Source organism: Protomyctophum bolini (assembly GCF_963924005.1).
Source record: "Protomyctophum bolini genome assembly, chromosome: 13".
Taxonomy (NCBI): Eukaryota; Metazoa; Chordata; class Actinopteri; order Myctophiformes; family Myctophidae; genus Protomyctophum; species Protomyctophum bolini.
This window is the reverse complement of record NC_137874.1, coordinates 15,429,895-15,452,620: the sequence shown is the minus strand read 5'-3', so window position 1 is coordinate 15,452,620 and position 22,726 is coordinate 15,429,895. Positions and strand designations below refer to the sequence as shown.

General features: G+C 42.2%; 1 protein-coding gene across 1 annotated transcript in view; it reads left to right on the top strand.

Moving 5' to 3' along the window:
• Positions 1-202: 202 nt before the first annotated feature.
• The window catches only part of LOC308327168 (replication protein A 70 kDa DNA-binding subunit-like), a 55,830-nt gene continuing 33,306 nt past the window's right edge, over positions 203-22,726 (top strand). The window contains exons 1-9 of the mRNA XM_080780383.1: positions 203-345; positions 523-570; positions 980-1,067; positions 2,804-2,906; positions 3,751-3,842; positions 4,022-4,366; positions 14,681-14,792; positions 18,363-18,465; positions 19,341-19,409. Coding sequence (XP_080636509.1) covers positions 313-345; positions 523-570; positions 980-1,067; positions 2,804-2,906; positions 3,751-3,842; positions 4,022-4,366; positions 14,681-14,792; positions 18,363-18,465; positions 19,341-19,409 — 993 coding nt within the window. The 5' untranslated portion in view covers positions 203-312. The remainder of the gene's footprint in view (positions 346-522; positions 571-979; positions 1,068-2,803; positions 2,907-3,750; positions 3,843-4,021; positions 4,367-14,680; positions 14,793-18,362; positions 18,466-19,340; positions 19,410-22,726) is intronic.

Sequence of the window (22,726 nt, the reverse complement as noted above, 5' to 3'; positions counted from 1 at the left end):
AATGACAGCCGCGGGTTCGCAATAAACCGGAATAAAACACTTGCCTTTGACATTTTGTCAATCAAATAAACGTTTGAAAAATAAAAAGACAAAGCACACACGACGTGACGTATGTGACTGTTCCTTCTTTAATGTCTGAAACAAACCAGGAAGCAGTACAAGTCTCGCGAAGACTGCGCATGTCCAAACAGCAACCCTGTAAAACACCAAACCAAAACACAAGTATATACGTGTATTAATAACGTCAAGTTCAACGGTTCTTCATCTCCAGTGGCTCTAAACACTAATCAGCTGATGAAGTATTGAGAAGATATGGTTGTAACATTAACAGAGGGGGCCGTTGAGGTAGGCGCTGTCAACAATAAACTATAATGATTGAAATACCTGATGAGAATTTTCTTGCATATGCTAATGCTGTTGGAGCAGATATCATGCAGCAATAACGTGCAGTAGACTGTTGCTTGCAGCATGGCAAACATTATTTTGGTAATTGTTGAACATTATTATTGGTGTCCCGTGTAGGCCCTGATGAAAAATGAGGGGGTGAACAGACCGGTGCTTCAAGTGCTGGTAAGTAAAAAAAAAAAGGCGCAACAGCCAACGACATCAGCTGCATGTGCATGTCCTCTCATAAACATGTATTAACATGACCCTCGCCCCCCCCCCCCAAACATAACGGAAATTAAGCTGTGAACATAATGTGCACATTATTTTCAATGTTGATAGATATATCCTTGTAACGGCAAAACTACAGTTATTAAACATCAGGGTCAGTAAAGTTTATAGCCAATTATTTACCAATAATTCGTTGGATAATTTGTATTCACAATAGCAGTGTTATTGTTGGGAACAGTTTAGTTTCAACATTTACTTCCCAAAAAAGTGAGATTTTATTTAAAGACGCTATATTTTTTTTAATCTATTTTTGTTGAGTTAAAAGGTTAAAACACACAGTTGCTCTTTTTGTGGCTTTCCGCAGAAAATTGGTGAGGTGGCTGCCAACTCCGCCCGCCCCGGCCCACCCAAATTCAGGCTGATGATGAGTGACGGTGTGCACTCCAGCATCTGTGAGTACTACAGCATCCATGACACATTCACATGGCTTCTATCTGTATGCATGTTATCTTATTTGAATGAATTAAACATCATTTCAACCTATGGTACTGTATACACCTATGGTATACACTATACACTGACAAGTCCAGGGATTCTTTGAGAATATTTGGTCACGGTGTGATCGGCTATTTCTGGCAAATGTTCACCACAGAATAAGGATGCTGATGGGGTTCAAGTGGTTTCTCCCTGGAAATAAAAACGTCTGGGTTTACGTGGCCACAGTGGTTAAACACCAAGTAAAAAAAGTTATTTTCAATCTGTCCTAATGGAAACGGATATTCTCTCAAGTGTTCCTTGTAACGTACTGGATCTTAGAGGGAAAGATTCACATATTGTTGTATCATAATATGACATAGACCAGTGGTTCCCAAAATGGGGTCCGGGGACCCCCAGGGATCCTTGAGGGAGTTCCAGGAGGTCCCCAGCTAAACGATAGTTAGTAACCAAAAGGACCCTTATGGGTCTGTAACTCAGAAATTTGGTTCCATTTGTACACTCTCAGTTAAATTTAGTGATTTTACAATATAAATTGGGGGTCCCAGAGATAGAAATACCATTAAATAGGGGACCGTAGCCTAAGTCAGGTCAAACCGGGGGCCCTTGAAATGAAAACGGTTGAAAATCACTGCTAGAGCTGTAAAAACAATCTTCTCTTATGGGGGTCCTTGGCATATATTTTCAAATAGGGGGTCCGCAGCCTAATGAGTATCATTTTGGGGGTCCTTGACATGAAAACGTTTGGGAACCACTGACTTAGATTAAGCCAAAAAACAAACCTGAGCCAAAACTATAGAACCCCAGTCCCTAAACAGGGACTATTGTAGGGCTGCAAATTAATCTTGGCTATAAACCCTATGTACAACGCAACAGTTTCATGTTTTTGCAACTTGATACATTGTTTTTGTATTGTCCCTGTTAAATAAACGTATCAATAAATAATGATTACAATAATGCCAGAACATGTGCAAGTGCTTAGCGGTGGTCTCGCTACTGTTCCATTTAGAAATGTAGATTGTTGTGTTAGTAGGACACCTGTTGGTTGACAACTGCTTGAAGCTTATATTAAGCCCAGTAATTCCCCTAGCCAAGAGGGGATTGCTTCTTGCCAAGAGGAGATTCCCTCTGCATGAGTGAGCGCTATATGTGTGGTCTCCCAGTCCAGTGAGTCCACACAGAAGAAGACCTGGCTGTGAATCCCAGGTGTTTCTGTCGGGAAAACTTAAAAAAATATATAAAAATATATATATATATATATACTGTGTACTTTGTTATGGCTACCAGTTTGTCTCGCTTCCCTTTGTTTTGATGATACTTTCCTACCTGTTAAAGGCAAATTATGGGGAAGAAAATGGCTAATATTATGACTAGCACTGACTTTTAAAATAAGGACAGGGACATTGCCTCAATTTCACCTATTTTTTTCCCCGGACAGAATGTGAATGTTTTGGCCTAGTCAACATTCATCATATCATTTAGTATGTATTGGAACATTTGTTCCATGTTCAGTTGCATATGGTGTCGGGAATTGAAGTTTTGAGCTTGGGATATGTGTGCAGTGTGTTTATAACTGTGTTTAAAACGTACCAGTTTTCCATTCGAATAGCTAGTCTTTCTGAGATGGTACCTAAAGGAAAGCGGGTCTGTTTGTGCACGCTGCACATGCTTATTCACTTGTTTCTGTGTGTAGACTTCATGCTAGCAACCCAGTTAAACAGTCTGTCTGAGCGGATGGCAGTTCACTGTGTGTGCCAGCTGAATAGGACAACCACCAACACACTGTCAGATGGAAGGTAAGAGTATTCATTCATGCATTATTTTGCCCTTTAGTTACTTCCTCTCCGTTTCTTCCTCCTCCCCTCACTTAACCCATTTTGAGCGGGAACCCCTTTTGGTGTTATACATATATTATGTTATAATTTAGCTATTGAAAAATGCTATTTGTCATGATTCATGATTTAGAAAACTTTTTTTTTTAAATTTCGACGCCAGGCCTGAATGGGTTAACTCCTTGGGCTCTCGTGCTCTATATGTATTAAAGTAGAAAAACACATTGTGGTTGTGTGCCTCCACCAACCAGTTATGTTGCAGTTCGCAGCTGTGTCGGTCCAGATTCATAATATACTGTATATTGTACTATACTCCTTATCTACCCATATAGGCCTACTATATACAGTATACATAGTACTATGCTATTTTATAGTAATATAATGAAGACTTTGAAGACATTTTATGAACATATAGAGGGTATGCGGCTGCGCTGCTGCGTGTCAACGTGTGACATCATCATCATACCCAGAAGTTATCTGGGACGCCTACTCGGTGGCAAAAAACTACTTTGTGGCATACATCCAAACAGAAAAGTCCTATCTGATTGCGTTAAACGATGTTAAACTCACTTTGTTGCCATTCACTTTGCCACACGATTTGCCACTCGATTTTCCATTCACTTATGCATGTGCACATGCTCTATTTTGTGCAGTCGCAATGACATTGGCCTCCTACTTCTAATCATTTCACCTTTGAGTCCAAGTGCATGTTTCTGCCTAATTTGACAAAATTCCCTCAAGACGTTCCTGAGATATCATGTGCCTTTATTTTTAAATTATGTTTTGTACTTTGTTTTTTGTACTTCAGACGTGTGGTTATTATATTGGACATGGACGTAATTAAGTCGGCTGAGGAAATTGGAGACAGGATTGGAAATCCCACTCCATATTCTGGCAATGGTAAGATTCTTTCAAATAAATTAATGAATGACTCCCTCTAATCCATCTTGTACAAGTGTGGCCATGGCATGTGTATTTGTGGATCATTGAGACGTTTTGGAAAGTTTGGGAACTTTAACTTTGGGAAAGTTTACACCTCAGCATCTACAACTCCTTTATGCGGTGTGTTCAACCTACAGGTACGACAAAATCTCCCCAGAAGCCCAGTCCAAGCACCACATCGTTCTCTCCCCAGAAGCCCAGTCCAAGCACCACATCGTTCTCTCCCCAGAAGCCCAGTCCAAGCACCACATCGTTCTCTCCCCAGAAGCCCAGTCCAAGCACCACATCGTTGTCTCCTCGGAAGCCCAGTCCAAGCACCACATCGTTCTCTCCCCAAAAGCGAGGTCCAAGCACTCCATTCTCCTCTCCCGAGAAGCGTCCTCGAAGCACCTCGCTCTCTCCTCAGAAGCATACCCCAAGCAGCTTCAAATTTGCATCTCCAACTGCAACACGTCCTGGACCATCAAACAGCTCCACGGCCGGTGAGTGCCATGCATTTGAATGTTTATCTATCTTCATCATGATAGTGATAATAACAATGGGCAAGGCAATCTAGGTCATTCAAAGTGCTTCACACAAAACATTAAATAGTAACACACTTTTCTGGGAGAGTTTGTTTTGGTCTATAAAAACGGAACGCTGTTTCTACAGATTTAGTTCCGTCTCTGGTTAAGAACAAAATGACATAATTGCGGAGAAACAAATGCATTGCCTTGCCAAAGTCCAATTTGACATCTCTTGCATCTCAGAGATTTTCTTGCTTATTTTCTTTGCCGCAGAGAACCCATGTGAACATCATGTGTAATTCTTCAGAGATACAGTATGGTTGTCAATGGTTAGCCTGTCAGCCGTTTAAAAAAGAAGAAAAAGACTGAATATGCTTATCGACTTTATTATTATTTTTTTATTAAGGATTACCTGCGGTGCTAAACATATTTGGTCAATTTGTATAATAATAAATACCCATTTGCGCACCAGGTACTAATTCAGAGAGAGAGATTAAGAGCGATCGTGTAGCTCTGTTTGGGACCAATTCACAAGGAAAGATGATGACAAAGTTGCATGTAATATTTGTGAAATGGTGCTCGAATATAACAGCTGCACAAGCAACATGCAATCAATTAAAATTACCACCAGTGTGTCCAAGCCATCCATTATTTATGGATGGATGGGGGAGGGAGAATGTGAGGCAACTGATCTAGCTACTAATCTTATTGCTGAGGACAATGGGAAAGTAAACGAAGTGGAGAGGTTTCCCAACCCCTGGAAATGACAGGGGTGGGGTTAACATCCGTGATCTAATTGTCCGTTTCGTGTTTTCCCTAGACTGCCTACCTTAGCCTTATGTTCTCTGTTAACAGTCCTAGACTGCCTACCCAACAGACTGCCCCACTCAACATACTGCTGTGCCACCCGCTTCTGATGTTATAAACCGATTCAAGTCAGAATGCTCCTTATCAGAAATTCAGAACATCCATGGACATTTCCTACATACTGCCTACCACGAGTGGCTGATAACTACGTCAGTAGGTAGAACATTGCGTGGTCATGATAAGGGCTGATGATGACGGTCATTAAATTGTCTCGCAACATCCGAAGCTGCTAGCTGTGCTCACTGGATTCATACCAAAACAGGATGACATGTTATGCTTTTCATTTTAATTTGCGTATGTGGGACATCTTAACTGTATTTCAGCCTTAGGCTACACTGTTAATTAAATCTTGAAACTATTTATATATTTAATTTTTATGTTTTTAATGACTGTTAAATAACAGAATAATGATGTCGGCTCATTGTGCCACTGGCTATCTATTAGTTGCATCCTTAGTCAGAAACTCAAGGTGTGCATGTGATTTATGCCGTTTTATTAACACAATCTGAATCCACCAGCAACAACGTACCATGGACAGTTTTGAAGAAAGGTTAGCGGAGGAGGATATAGTGGATACACACCTCTATAATCCCCATATGGGACCCAATTTCCAAACACAACCAGATGGCAATTAATTCTTGGGATAGAGACTGATGGCACAGTCACTGTGTCTGCTGTCACCAGAAATGGCAAAATATGTCACTGACAAATTATGTCAAAGCATGTCGTGGGTTGATGAAAACAAACTGCTCTATCGCATAAAGCAGTGATTCAGAACCTGTGGACCATGAGGATATGCAAGTGGGCCCCAAATAATTGGCAAAAAAGTACACAACGCTAGTTCCATTGATTGAAGACGGAATACAATTGTTTTATAATTAAAATAAACATGAAAATGCACACGGATTCGGCTGCCGAGTTAAGTTGTCAGATCGGTGGCCTGTGAACGCCTTTGAGATTTTCAAGTGAGCTCTGATCCTGAGAAAAGGTTGGGAACCGCGGCGCTGGAGTATAAAACAACTTTGTCCTCAGAGAACTTGTTTGGCAAGCTAAATTAAAGTTCAACTTCGTTTGACAAACATGCGGCCAGCAATGCACTCAGAGCTCCTCAAACATTTCCTGTAGCATAACCGAGCGCTGCACATGCAGAATCCCATAATGTAATAATTATTTGCGTAAGTACAATTAACCTGGGCCAAATCATTCTGGTCCAAAAATAGCAGCTCTTTTTTAAACCTGAAACATTTTCTAAATATGAATTTAAGCATACTTATACCATCCCTGCCTATTCGTTTTCGTCAAAAGCCTCTGGAGACAGTAGCCAATAACATTACAGGGAAAAAAAGTTAAATGTAAGCATATTAGCATAATAAGCTATCTTCAAACATTGTCATCATATCACTTGGATCTTTTTGCTTAGTGTTTATAACAGAACATTGATTCAAATGATTTCTAGTTCTGGCTGTTTGTTTCCGGTAGTGAGTAAACATTTCTGCTCTATAGGTTTCCTGGCCACATTTCTAGTGCTTTTTAGCTTGCAACCATGTTGCTAGTATTAGGTCAGTAGGTCTGTTTGTTTTTCCAACACGTGTTGTTTTATCACAGATACCGGTCATTTTTATTTTGTTAAAATAAATATATTTTATAATGAATTCCAAAAACTGACTTATAATCAGTGAGATCTTTTAGACTATATTTTTGTTTGCTGCATAGCTTATTTTCTTAACCCAATGCAAACATCAGAAATCTGCCTGTAGAGTCTATATAACTTCCCCTTTAGCCTACCAAAAGACCTCATCGTGATGAGAACGCTATTTAGAGATAATCTTGACATTGATAATTTCAGAAGAGGAAAATCTCTATTTGGAAATCCTTGTATCACCAGCAGAGGGAGCAAGAGACTTGGTTGGAAAGGGGTACTGCATTTATCATTTATGGTCCCCTTAACATCATACAGCTGTAGTTGCAGTGGTTGATGAGACTGCAGTAATTATCTTTTTCATATAAAAGAAACAACCTGAAGTCACCTTTTCAGCTCTTAACTAGCGGGTGGCCTGTGCATACGGTTGAAGGCTTTCGGATGTGTTTACAAAGGTTTGCTTTTTTTTGCTTTCACATTCTTTTTTTTCCTACGTGTCGCTGCCTGGAATGCACAATATATTTCTTCACAAACATTAAACCAGGATCTGATATATTAATGTAATGTTTTTAGTAGTTGACTGATCAGTCTGTTTTGGCTGTTTTGAATCAGCTGTTTTGGCTGGTAGACTGGTAGACAAACTTTGAGCTTAGACTCTAGCCGCTGTGGCCAGACAATCCCCAAAAGACCCCAGTATTTAGTTTGTGTTGGTTTGCTTTTCTGTTTTATTGTAGACAGTAACAGAGAGAGTGAGGTTGGAAAGGTGGGAGAGAGGGAGGATGATATGCAGCGTTACTTACAGCGGGGTATTATATACAGTATGCTCTCTTACTAGGTGAGCTCCATGTTGAAATAGCCTAAAGACAAGAAATAAACTAAAATTCAGTTGTCTTAGTAATCATCAGCATAATAACACATCAGCAGAATGCAGCCACCCCTTTGTCCCAATTATCCCATTAGGCAATTTCTACTATTTGCTAGCATGTGCATCATGCATGCAGCATGTGTACCACGTCGACAACTATCTATATCGAAGTTTAGTTATTTGTATTAGGATAAAACAAGTTAAATAGGGTAGGTACTATAAGCTATGGCTTCAGCCTACACCTTTTCCGTCCAAATATTCTCTGTAATGTTTGTTCTACTTAACCCTGTACATGATTTAAGATCACAGACCCATCAAAACAGAGTCCGTGGCCAAAAATGGGATCTGTATTTGGGAACCACTGATGGAGTGCCATGTATCGTAGCCCAAGAATTGTATTTGACTTTGTTATTTTTATCTTGGCCTTTGTCTCAGTCAAGTTGTTTTCTACAGCTGGCCGCTTTGAAGACAGACATTGATTTTGTTATGTGCCAGAAACATATCCAACAGTTCTCTGTGGAGGAGCTGGCTGTGTGTGGGCGTGCGGGGGATGTATAATGAGTGTTGGGCATATAGTGTGTGTGTATGGTGCGTGAGTGTGTGTGTGGGCGCCTGGGCGGCTGTGCGCGCGTTCAGTTTGAGTGTTGGGGCTTGTGTAGGCCGGCAGTACCTCTAGTTCAAGGTTTCATGAATATTGCGCTGAGTTTAGGCCCCTCGGAGAGAGACAGAGAGAGGGAGAGGGAGAGGTGTAGGAGGGGAGGTAGAGACGGGGAGAGAGAGAGAGGGAGAGGTGTAGGAGGGGACGTAGAGAGAGAGAGAGAGAGAGAGGAAATGACAGAAGGTGAGAGAGAGTAATTTGCCTCAACACTCAGCGCTGCATTAAGCAGCTCATCAGAGTGCTTCCTTTGATCCGTGCTACCCCAGAGATCCCTCTGGAGACAAAGAGTCTCTTTCTACTGCCGTGTGCGATTGTTCTGCTGACCACAGAGCCTTGATCTTAAGGACCCAGAATGAGCCTGCTGCGCCAGGGCTAGAATTACTTTGTTTTCACACACATTTGACCCCAAACACTTCCCGCATGTACAGTATGCATCTACATTGTGTTGTGTTTGGATGCAGTGGTGGACAGTAACCACTGATATTTACCAATGACTGTCCCAGCAAGCCAAATTACGTTATGATGACGTCCTCCGGTGACTCCGGTGATGTTCAGGACTAGGCCAGATCACAGCCCATATGGGGATTCTGTTCTGGGCTAGATCTGACTACCGGTAGTTATGATATGACTTAAGTTGATCTGGCCTGAGTGGCCTCTATTGGACTCTCTCTGATTCATTCAGGGATGTCTGTCTTAGTGGGCAGAATTTATTTTGGTTGAAATCAGTCTAGTCTAGTCTTGGTTTGACTTGGCCCCAATAGAGATGTCACTAATTCGCCCAGGTCCTGACCGTGCTTGCTGGAGTACTTCTTACACACCCCATGAAGCCTTGAATTCATGGAGATGTTTTTTGTTTGTGTCGCAATCCTGAGCCAATAGACCAGTGGAGTCTCCTAGACCCAATTGGCTACAGTATATGCACACACGCCATTTTGGAAAGAACTTGGGCCACTTCCCTACTTCCTGGTGTTACCGATGATACTAATGAAGGCTCTGTTCCATTCTGGTCAAACAGAGGCAGGGTGCTGCTATTGTGCGTGTTGGCTCACTGCTACACTTGTGTGTCTCAAAGTGTCCTTGAGTGGGTTCCAAATGGCACCGTACGGGTGTGTACAAATTCCCATACTCTCAGAGTTATGGGGTTCCTGGGTGTGTCATTGATTGAAAATAAGTAATTTTCTTGTGAACTACTCATTAAGTACATTATATATATTTGGAAACATGACTTTTACTCCACTGCATTTCAAAGATAAATATTGTACTCAAATATTGTACACATTTCTGTGAGGGTTGTTGTTAGTTTTGAGTCAGCTGTTGAATTATTATTATTATTATTTTCATCACAGGAGTAAAACCAGTAAATTAAATGATCCAGCTCTGTGAAAAACAAGTAGAGTGAAGTGTAACTGAAACACTCAAGCTGTGTTCTCCCAGATAAAATATTGCTGGGTGTTAATTGGGACAAAGTTTTGTGGTTTGTAGCAGATGTACAAGCTCCCAGTGTGGCACAAGTGAGGTGCACGACGTGCTGTAGCAGTATATCTGCTATTCTCAGAATCACTGTTGTAAACATTGATCTGATCATCGTTCCAATCAAGCTGTCAAAATCACAGGCCGAGGCAGGCATGTGTTGTTGTTTTTCCACCTTTCCAGCATGATTGAGCAGGACGTCTCCTTCTCAGAGAGAGGTCACCTCGGGACTCAGGAGTAAATGGAACAAACACAGGTTGTTGCATAATGAGGAACCCTCCAGAGCTAATTGACGGTGTTAATTTAACTCTTGGAGTTTAACCAAATTGGACTCGCAAGGAAGTACCGTAATAAATTGGAGGCCTAATTGGAGGATCTAAAAATAAAATAAAGTCCAAAACAACTCGAAGTGTAATCACTGGGAGGCATGCTACTGTCACACCTATCATTAATATAGTATTGTTCTTGTTAAGATTGGCCTCCTATTACCTTAAATGATTTACAAATTGGAGGATTAGAACAGGAATGCGACAAAAACTAAAAGTAAGTAATTGATAGGGTGAACTCTGCCTTTAAGCAATTTTGTACGATCACAATGATCATCACCATTAGACTTTTCATTAGACATTAGGCATTCATTAAGCATCATTAGGCTTTTTCTAACTGTGTCGTGTTTGATCCCCAAGGTTAAGAGGTGCACGCCACGCACATCCACATATTTCAACGGGTGCAGGATCCAAAAAAGTAACTAAGAAAGGAGAGAAGAGATCCGCACACCGTTTTAAAAGTATTGACCACAGAGCGGAAGGAAGGTTCCAAGGTTGCCTTCAATGGTGTTGGGATGTTGGAATGTCATTTGAGCGTTTTTTCTCTGTTCAACCTTTTTATTTCAAAATATTCGATCAGATTAGTTCTCAGAAAGTACGAAACAAAAATACGTTTTCTCTCTTGCCGAGGTGTGTACTCCAAGGATTTTGCACCGTCACTCCAAGCAAGGTGTCTGTGTTTGCATTGAAATTGTGATATACGTATATGGTTGACATTCAGATAACCTACAGTGGGAGCTGCATGTAAATTCTGACCGGATATTTACATTTGCTGAAATTCTGTTGAAAAAACTATTCGTTATTCATCGCCAACCATTCCTTGCAGGTTAGCTCTGCTAGTTTTTATTTTCCCTTTGTTCTCCTTATTCTATCTTTTTCTGTCTTCACGAGTAGCCTCAAGTCACAATATTCATGAGGCCTTGAACTGGAAGAGCGGGCAGCCAACGCACAGCATATGGGCAATACTCCCACCATAACATGTATACAGTACATCTCTTCTCTCTGTTTTTTGAGGGTGAAGTTCTAAAATGAAGAAAATCGAAGGAATGCTATACGGTAATATCACTACACTACAAATTTAACAAGATGGACCCATAACGGCTCTCTTTGTAATACTACTAATTCATACAATTTATATAGCGCTTTTCTGAGTACTCAAAGTCGCTTTACAAAACGTCAACAAAATAAAAACGACTATTAGGAAAAAATGCTATATGATATAATGCTAATGATATAAAAAGGCAGTGATTAGGGAATGCAAGTCTGAAAACTTGGTTTTAAACTTGGTGAGGGTAGGGGGCTTTGATGTGTTGTGGGAGTGAGTAGTAGAGAGAGGGGCCGTCGAGAAGGCCCTGATGTCACCTCAGGTTGGTTTCTTTGTCCTGGTCCATCCCTCGAGCTTGAGGGTGTGGGCGCGGCTGTAGGAGAAGTTCAGAGGTTGTGCAGTCCCTCATTTCATTAGCTCCTGTCTCTTTATGGCCCTCACCATAGAGTAATAAAAGGAATAAGGATAGAGGCCGAACCAGTGGCGTTTTGAAGCACCCGGAAGAATGGTCTAGTGCAAACGGGCGCTCAATGTTAAAGCCCAGATGCACAGGGTTTCTTCGTCATAAATCCACGGGTCTGCCTGCAGTCCCCGCACTGGGGGCTTGGGCTTGGCCCTCACCCTAAAAACTCATTGTCTTCTGATTGGCCACCTTAGGCATTGGGCCATTGTGGAAATCCTTCAGAAGTAGACGTGAGCTCGTTCCGTGTAATATGAACATGACATTGTAAATGGCGGCCATATCTGGATGGGTAGAGAGGCCAGTCGGGGAATCAGAAGGTCCCTGGAACTCACCTCACCCCTCCTCCCGTTGGCGGTCTATGTGTCAAAGTGTCCCTGAGCAACATACTTAACCCCTAACTGCTCCCCGGGGGCTGTGAAAATAGTGCCCACCGCTGCTCTTAATGATTAGGCTGGGTTAAATGCAGATAACATATTTCACGTATGAGCAAATGTACTTGTGACTAAAATAGCCCCTTTCCCAGCCATTAACCCTGACCTCTGGGAGTGTGCATGCAAAGCTTCCCACAGATGGGTCCAGCGATGCTTGTTGTGCAAAATGAGCCCAACCTTTAATTTAGTCAACGAGAAAGGCATCTGAAAAATCTGACAGATCTTCATCCTACAGAGACTACAGAGATATGGGGTACCAATTTGCATGAGATTTGTACAACATCGGTAGGAGTAGTAGTAGAAAATGTGTTCAGCAAACATTTTGCATAAAAGAAACAGGCGGTAAAGCTTGTCAGGTGTAAATGGCCTTGGCCTATTTGAGGAGTTGTGTAATGATCCATGTAATCCAGGGGAAAATAAAAAAAAATAGATTTTATGACCTAGAGGCCGATTCGAAAAATAAATAAATATTTATGGCATGTTGTGCAAACTTTGGAAGCAAATATTAACCAATCAGATTGATTATGTCTCCATCACCATAGAGTTAATGTGTACCACTACCAATTCGCGTGGGTTTTGGACAAAATTGGGTAATAAGAAACAAGAATTGATGACATCAATTAATTACCAGCATGGTCTCCTGATGGCGCTATAACTGGCTGATATGAGTTTCTGCCTGGGGAATGTGTGTGCAATGTTTCACGCCGATTGGTCCAACGGTGCCGGAGTTCAATCATTGTTTACAGGAAAAACACACACACACACACACACCTGGAGCAGACCTGTCGTTGATCCAGGCGACGGAGTCTCCGTTAATCGATGCCCAACTGAAAGTATCTTTTCACTCTTGTTTTCTTCTTTCTCTCTCTCTATTTCTCCTGTTCATCTTATTGTCCCGTCTCCTCTGCCTCTCTCCCGTCCCTTATTCCTCCACCTCTTTTCTCCCAATCACTCCATCCGGGTAGCGTGTGTGTGTATAAATGAATATTGATGTTAATTACCCCTTGCCTGGAAATAGATTATGTGATTTCCCCAGGGACTGCTCTCACGCCTATACACGCACGCACGCACACACAAAGTAGGGTTTTAGAGAGGTGAGTGTTTGCTGTGAACCACAACAGGAGCTTAAAACAAGAACATATTCTCAGTGGAACTGTTTTTTGTTTGCTGTTTGTTTATACATGCTCAAAAGGGGGGGGGGGAAGGGGGCTGCGGCTGCGGCAGGGTGTGATACATTGTGCATGCATGCACGCACGTGCGCGCGCACACACACACACACACACACACACACACACACACACACACACCAGTCAGTTGACTTAGCTCACAGTATGGCAGAGGTTTTATAGTTTTAATGATTTATTAGTCTGTATTCATTCATGATGGTAGGTCCACGTTTCTGGAAGATGATGAATGATTTGATCTGATGTAACTGTGCCGGTGGTCCCATGAGTATTTTGGGGGGACTTTCTGTTAAACTATGTATGGTGTCTGGCTGTATGCGGTGTGTGTTAGGGCGGCTATACCACAGTAAATTGAAGGTATTATTGGCTGAATTGCCAAAATGTCACTATACAGTGCTCTGGAGTCGGAACACATCCGCAAAGTGGGCGGGGCAATGAAATAATTCATCTTTTTGGTCGATGATGGGCGATTGGGCGATCTGTCGGCCGATGCTCGCCCGCTGTTAAAACATACTGTCACTGCATCACAGGCCAAAATATCAGTGTGAAGAGATTCACACACTGCAGATCCATAGTTATGAGCGACGGCTAGGGTTATTTTACTGTGCAGTTCTAGTGGAACACATTGGACACGAAGAATGAAAAAAGGGCTTCTAATTCAGCTGGTAGAAATGAGGTGTCAAATGATTTGTCTCATAGAGGTAAAAAATTGCATCGTTGGAGCCATGATGATGATATAATATGACTGTCGTTGCCGTGCTGTTTCTATTCGCCTGTTAAATCCACAAAGCAAATAAACATATACTTGAGTTACTGTGAGTTCAGTTTGCTTGCCGGAGATTTATTGCATACATAGCCAGATATGAAATTGTGTATAAGTATCTGTGAGTTATTATTGGAGCCATTTGTCTTTGTAAAATGCATAGTGCAGCTTTAACCGTCACAATAATAATAATGGCGAGGGAGTAAGCGACATAATACAGTATAGGCTGTACTGTAGACTACCATAATGCATAACGTATTGGCTTGCAACTCATTTATTTTCTTTTACAGTACATATTCAGACCATGGAGAATAAGCCTGGGCTGGGACCTACATTTGGGAAAGTTTGCTACGTAAATCAATGTTTATGGGATACTATCAAAATTAATCATTTTGCAATAGTACAAGTACAATGTAAGTGATGCATTAAAATAACCACCAAAATTAATTGCAAAAAACAAACAAAAATCTCTCTCTCTCTTCGCAAGTGCGAAAATGTTTTTTTGCTCATATCGATTAGTTTAAAAACAAACTATGTGAAGTTTTATATCACTTATTAACTGTGAACTCCATTTCCCAGCATCCCCCACTGCTGGCCGGGGCCGTGGCAGAGGTTTTGTGAAGACCCCTCCTCCACCTGAATCTCCAACTAAAGTGATTCCTATTGCCTGTCTCAACCCCTACCAAACCAAGTGAGTAAGCCTCTTAACGTACTATGTAACTCCTTATGTACATACTCAGAACTTGCATATTGGTTGAAATAAATAAATTAGCTGTGTTCCAATGGATCCAATGTAATGTAAGCCTTGCCGAGCCCTGAGGCCAATAGGGCAGGAGCCTATCTCCCGTTTCCTTAGAGTGAGGCAGCTTGATGTACACAACTTGGACATGACGCTAGTATGTTGTAGTAGGGACTTACCCGTACCCCATTCCAGCCCTTGATGCTGATTGCCGAGCTGGGAGGCATTGGGGGTCCCATAGTCTTTGGCATGACCCGGCTGGGGATTGAACTGACCTCCCAGTCCCAGGACGGACACTCTAACCACAGGGGGCCACTCAGCTGGTTAGGCTGTACACTTTCCTGTACCGTGAAAGTGGACAAGCGTTGTTTTTTCTTTTTTTGCGATCACATGATTTCCTGGTTCCTGGTTTCAATGACAGTCAAACGGTGACTCATAGGTTAGCGAAGAGCGCCATCTACCGTGATGAGAAATCTCGTCGTTGGCAGGCAAAACATTGAAATGGGGAGATGCAAGGTTTTTATGTATATAGCAAGGAATTCTGCAGTATACGTGCAAAAATGAGTGAAATGAATCAGATTCCAACGGCTGTCATTTTCCCTGTCTGTATCTGTCCTGTATTATCCCATTAAAACCGGGAAAGTATGTGGCGGATCAACGCTTGTTGAGTATAGAAGACTCTTTAAAGTGTCAATGCAAGTCTTCAAATGTGAGCCTATTATGCTTAGAATAGGAACACTACTATCCATGTAGTTTTAACCATTCTCTGTGACTCCTGTCCACTGGAGGGAAAAGAAAACTGTAAATATCCACCACGTCGGTCTTTAGAGTGGTGCATTGGTACAGTAGTCTACAGTATTTGTTTAGATGGCACACAATTGTCAGACTCACATTTGTATGCAGTGTTTTATTTGCAGCTATTTTCTGCTGCTCATTCGTCAACCAAACCGTTTCCTTTCACCTGGTGACTGCTCTTCCCTTTTTCGCTTTTGGGCATGTCTGGTGAGAGGTGCGGGTGCATGCGTCCATTTGTGTATCGTGTCCTTTTTCGCACAGAGGGGAGACTGTGTGTGGTTATGTGCGCCTGCACGGTGCACGCTAGTCAGTCGATTTGTATGGAAATTAAACGAAATGGCCTCAGACAGACACTGGCTGATTTTTCATTTATAGTTTCGCTGCCGAGTTTTTGATTCCCGGTTATTTGCCCCTGATGGGGATTTGGCCTGACCTGCTCCTTTCCTCCTCCCCCTCTTCACAATCACTTCGTCTCCTTCAGGAATCCGTTTTACTGCTGTCCCTGCATCACACCCACCCAAACCCTTTCTTATAGTTTCATTAGGTTTACACCCTCCCTGTGACCTTTTAAAAGTAGCCACAAACAGATAGACGAGCGCTGGTTGATGGAGTCGTCATCCATGTTGAGCTACACATATCAGTCAAAAGAGTTTTTAAGCTCACAACAACGTGGCCAAGCTGTGGAGATAACTACGCGCGTAGGTGTTGTGATAAACGAATGACTCATCTAACTTGAACGTTTGGATAGAGCTAAATGCCACAGCTCAGTGGTCTTGTAGTTAAGAGTTAAGAGTTTTTGTTTTGTTATGTTTGTTTTTTTCTGTCTCGTTTAGTTTTTTTCTTCCTTTTCATCCTTTTTATAGCTATTTTGAATATTAAAAGGGCTGGCATTATAAGCTGAGGCTTCTGCCAAACACTCCCTTTTGGTCAACAAAAGAATACCCTGAATACATTGTATAAGGTGTGTTTTATTTTAAATGACCAATAAACTTGAAACTTGAAGTGTCCTCCCTGAGACTGGGAGGTCGGGGTTCGATCCCAAGGTCATACCAAAGAGACTCTGAAAAATTGGACCCAATGGCTCCCTGCTTGGCAATCAGCATCAAGGGGTTTGATTGGGGAATTTGGGGGTAAGTTCTTGCGACATCCAGGAGGTGTACTTGTACATCAAGCTGCCTCACGCTACAGAAACAGGAGATTCCTGCCCTATCGGCATCACGGCAGCTTACTTACTTAATGCCACAGAAACGGATGACTTTAGCAATTATGGTTGTCGTGTCACGTGTATGTGTAGTAGGCTTTTGTTTCTCTATGTTAGTATGTATACTCAGTAAGTGTTCATTTAACTCATGGGCAGGTGCAAATGCAATCAAATGGACCCGTATCGGTCCATTTGCTAATTAATTTTACAGACTGGTAGCCACCGAGCCTTGGATAGGTTTCTGCGAGGCGGTCTCAGCACCACGCGCTTCTTTATGTGTGCCTCTGTATGGCCCTCTCATCCTGTTCTACCGCTGTTAAGTAATAGCATCCAGAGGAGGCTATAATTGGTTTTTAGCCGCCATAAAGCCTGATGTAGCAGCCTTATCCATACGGAGCAGGGAACGAGGTTCACTCGGGGCCAGCAGCTGTTCTCATGATAGGGGATTTAATTGCTGGCAAAGTTATGGTGTGAATATCCTCCACTGCCTCAATTATCAACACAGTGGAAAAGCTCACTGCTGAATAACACTGCCATGCTTGGCTGGCTATTGTGGACAAGAAGCACCTTTTACAGCAGACCCACGGGTTAGAAATTGCTCAACACCTACTGTAGCTCTGTCTTTGAATATAGCTAAATTAAGTTGTCTTTTGTTTGTTATATTTGTGAACAGAAGCTTGTGTAGTTTCCACGGTAATTGTTCTTTTACCCAATTGTGTCATACAGTATTTTGTCAAGTGGCAAGGGGCCATTTTGGGATGCTCATTTACCAGAAAAGGACTGTCAACACTTTATTTTTCAGTTGAAGAAATAAAATGCACTATTGTTGAGCGATAATTAAATTAGGTGTAGCCCTGTGCCATTATTTTCCGGGGTAACTACTATCAAGTGAAGTGTTTCATGCGGGGCTTACAGGCCTTATTAACAATATATTCCTCATGAATATGCTGCCGTCTCTACAGGTAGGAGGTGATTTATGATGCTCTCGCCGTGTAGAGCAACCCCATGGACGACGGTTGTGCCTGTGGCCTTTTAGATATTTTGCAATCAAATCAAAATAAATCGTGTCACAATGGGAACTTCATCATACATTCAGTATATGACCAACATATACTGTAGGCCACACATTGTTGAAGAAAACACAGGGGTCAATTTAGCCTCGTTCCAGCCCTTACTCACATCTGAGGAGAAAACCTATTTGTCACAACCTAATGCAGACAGTGTCTATAGAAGTGCAACTTCTGTGCTATGTATGTAAACACTCGTTTCATTTCCATTGGTACTGCCGTTTAGACATTTATAGGTCATACCCAGCGCAGGGTTAATTAGACTTGTTTGGATTGCATTATGTATCACAGATTGAAGGGAAGACCACCGATTGGTCTTTCTCTAGCTTATGCTTTCTACCGTACTATAATTAAAATGTTATCTCTGGAATCATGGTCAAACTCATTTTGAGAGCTTTCTTTGGCCAATGCGGTCTTAACAGGATAAGAACCATCCCTACATTCTATTTGCCTCTCCAGGTGGAGTGTCAGAGCCCGGATCACTAGCAAGAGCAATGTCCGCACATGGAGCAACTCTCGAGGAGACGGAAAGCTCTTCTCGTTTGAGATGATGGATGAAAGTGTGAGTATAAAAGACTCTTTAAAGTGTCAATGCAAGTCATCAATATTATTTCTTTATAAAGCATGGTGTAAGCTTATATTTTAGATAAGGGCTATATTAAAGCTGTGTTTATTTTTTATTTTTTTTATTTTTTTTCTGGAACTTTGTTATTTAACCAAACAACTGGGACGACAGAGATTACAGAGGTTGACGCTATGGTCCGATTTGCAAATACAGGCCATGTTGTACTTGCCCAACAGTCACGTCCACATTTGTGAGTGTGCTTATGTACTTAGAAACCAGGGCTTTATTCATGCTGGTTGGTGTGATGCCTCAAATGGGCCTTCGGGTCAGGTGGCGGTGTGTCGTCTCACAGACGGGACAAGACACTCACTCACCCGACACCTACAGACACATTGAATGGATGAAATCACTGCTCAGTCTGTGAGGGTAGTCTAGGACGGTAGTAGGTTTGATATAAATGCCTTTTAATCCCTTTTTCTCGCTCACTCCCATTTTTCAGCTGGTGCAGTGGTGCATAATGTTTGCGTGTCGGAGACGGTGAGAAGGAGAGAGAGAGTACTCTGAACAGAGCCCGGGGATGCTCATTCGTGTTTATGGACAGATATATCTCAGATCGTGTGAATAGCGAACAAAAGAAGGTTGCTTCCAGTCCCCAACCACTTAATTAAGCCCCATATGGGAAGCCGGCTTCCCATAGCCAGTTACACAGCTGTTCAGAGGTCAATAAATCAATAGAGACTAAATCAAACTACAATTTCAATGTTGATTCTGTTACAGGGTTGTTCCCCCTGTAACAGGGACAGTAAGGCAAACCTTTAGTGCCAACCCTGGTCCCCTGCATGTGGTTAAGTGTGAACTGTGTGTTTTGACAGGGGGAGATCCGGGTCACAGCCTTCAACAAAGAAGTGGACACGTTCTTCACTTTAGTGGAGCAGGGCAAGGTGAGCAGCTTCCATATGCATCATCCACACAGATCAATGAGATCATGTGACTTTTTCAATGTCAAGGACCCCCTCCATTAATATGTGTTCTATTCGGCCACGGACCCCCATCAGAAAATGTTTTGTTCCCAGGGAAGGACCCCCAGAAGAGAAGATCTGTGTTCATGAATTCAAAATTATTCAACATTTTCCAAACATTTTCATGATTTTTCAAAATGTCTGGCAGATGTTCGCACTGTGAGCTTGTAACCTGCTATTTTTTAAAAGCCAACATACAGTATAAATGTATAAGTGGTTGAAATTATTGTGATGCTATATTAACACCACAAACGCCCGGGGGTATTTAGGACAATTAAATCAGGCTTCAGGGCCTATTTCAAGGTGGCACGGCGCCATCTTGGAAGTAGCTAGATGTAGCCAAAACACCCCGAGCAGATTGACAACAACGGGAGCTATGATTACTTAACGGCGGGACCGCGATGGGCCGTCAAAAACATAAGACATAAGATTTTCGATCTCGTCCACTAAAATGGAGGGGGACCACTTTGGATGACGTCCCAACCGGAAATGATATCGAATGTTGCTCAATAGACGCTCCTAGCTTGTAGACCGCATGGTGCGCTTGGTTATGATATCAATAAAGACGGAACTTTTGTTTAATCTCCGTCCTGGGCGTTGAGCAGGATTATTTGAATAGGACGGAGACCTCTGTTTTTGCCACTCAGGGTGTTATTACGTTTTTCTGGGTCCCTGGGGGTCCCCAGACCCCACTTTGAGAACCACTGTGATAATGATCCTTCAACTTGGAATATTTAATGCAAAGATATCTACAGTAGGCTATGTATAATTTTTTTGGAATGTATAGATCGATATTTTAAGTCGTTGCTGTATTTGATTGCTGTAACGTTTAGGAGTTTATGTTGCAAAATATTGAACGGCTGGTTGGCGAAGTTACAGTAAAATCCTGTATGTTCACTCTTTAGAGCATTTAGACCCAAATGAACGGATAAAGTAACACCTGTACTGTGTAGGGATTCAGTGTTTCGCTCTATGGCAGTGAATACTGAGCTAATACCAAGTATGAAACAGACCATATACCCAATAACAAAACTAGCATTTTGACACTGGTAGAGCGTCAGCCTTGTTGCTGTTGAAGGATATCAATATAGCAAAGAAAGACTAAATTGAATGTCAATTACCGGTAGTCAGAAATACAATGATGTGAAGTGGGGATATTCCTGAATGAGGTAAGATAAAAGTTTATGGATTGATATTGGGCCATTCCAGCAGTGAAAGTGTCGGTTAAGACGAAGAGGGAGAAGGATTGTTTAAGGATATATTGTATAGTTATGATTCATACAGGGAAGCGCTCCGCGGATTTGTCTATAAATACAAATGTGTTAAGTTATGTTATGGAGGTCCTGGGGCTCTGAAGGGAGATGGTGAGTTGGTGACCTGTCTGTCAAAACTACTAAGGAGGTCCAACTCTCCAACCAGTGCGTGCCTGCCCTGCACGATACCCATTTAATTACAGACCAGTAGAAACACATGTCGAGATGCTGGCGCTCAGCTTAGCTTTTCTGTGGGCCGAAGTCCAGCCAACAGAGCTTAATAACTCAATTAACCCCAGCCGTCACGTGTCAGACCCCGCGGGCTCAGGTAGCAACCGCTGGCGATGACTTAGACACAACCCCACATTTCATTTGTGCCCTCTGCTGCCCTCCAAAGAGAACTAAAATAATCAGTCCTATACCCTCCGTGCTGAGCCACATACTGACAGAGCGGCATGTGTGGGCGTGCCTGGCTGGCAAAAACCACTTTGTGTGTGTGGGCGTGCCTGGCTGGCACCAACCACTTTGTGTGTGTGGGCGTGCCTGGCTGGCACCAACCAATTTGTGTGTGTGGGCGTGCCTGGCTGACACCAACCACTTTCAACCTGGCATTCCTATTTTTGGCCATGAATGCTTATTATCACAAAGGGTTTAACAGCTTATCGAACTAATCAATTTAATCGATTATAACAAAACTATCAATTTAAATTGGGGGGGGGGAATCTATATAAAGAAATTCAATGTCAAGATATTTTAAATGACAAAAAAATCTCACAATTGCTGTGAGAAAATAATCGATACTTGCAGCCGTTCAGTTTCACCTACAACATCTGGGTAAAATGATACAGAGAGACCGAGACAGAGAGCGGATATGAAGAGATTTGGAGGGTGAAAATGTTAGTAAATGCCTTACAGATTGACTTTAAATTGTTTTGGATATTATTAGCAGGCGCTCTCACTCTCGGCCGACTCTATTTTCTGGTGAATTAGAGAGCTGATGGTGCTGACAAGCCAGCATGTCTTATTAAGACCTTAACATTCTCCTGGTGTTATTGTGGTTTCCGAGGGTCATAAAACTCACTTGCGTAAGGAAATGTATAATTTATGGGGTCAGTTCAGCTGCTTGGGTGGATTTTCGTTGGCTAACCACCAGTCTAAATGGAAGCACAATGTCAGGTAACTGCATTGTGTAGTAGGCTAGTGTGTGGGGGTGGGCTTTGGTGTAGAAGGAAAAAAGGAGCATACCAAGTATAGAGCCCTGGGGGACTCCAATCAAGTATGTAGTATTATATACATGAGCCTTTTCATCAATTCCTTTGATTAAACAAGTCTCAACAGCTATCAAACCTAGAAGAACACACTGGAGCAGCTTGGACAATAGAGGGTATACGCGTGACATCACCATCATACCCGGAAGTTGTGCGGGAATGCCTACTAGTACTGACTGACAAAAAAGTACTTTATGGCCTTGACAGCCCATACATCCTAACAGAAAAGTCCTATCTGACACATTGGATGCTAAGGACGAGTATACTTGTCTTATCAATTTAAACCGCTTGATTTAAATTTGCTTGGTTTAAACCGCTTGCTGCATCCGTGCAGCAGATCAAAATCTGGATGTTCTGGGCTCATTTCTGACTTCGTCCTGCATCACGGTTACAATATTAACACAGAAATCTAAATAAAATAAAAATTTCAGGAAGTTATGCGGGAACGCCTACTGAGTGACAATGTTTCCATGCTACTGCATCTTCCTCAAAGTCATGACTCTGAGGGAGATTCAGTCTGCACGTTAATAGAGGCTTATTGTCCGACCTGCTCCGGTGTGGTGTTCTACGTTTGATGCTGTTGTGTCCCACTCCTGTGACGCACAGGACCTGCCTTCACCTGGCTGAGTCACGGCAGAATGGGCTATATGCACACAGAATAACTCTTCCTACTTCCGGGCCGCTTCCCTAATTCTTTCACAGGTGTTACTGTTAACAA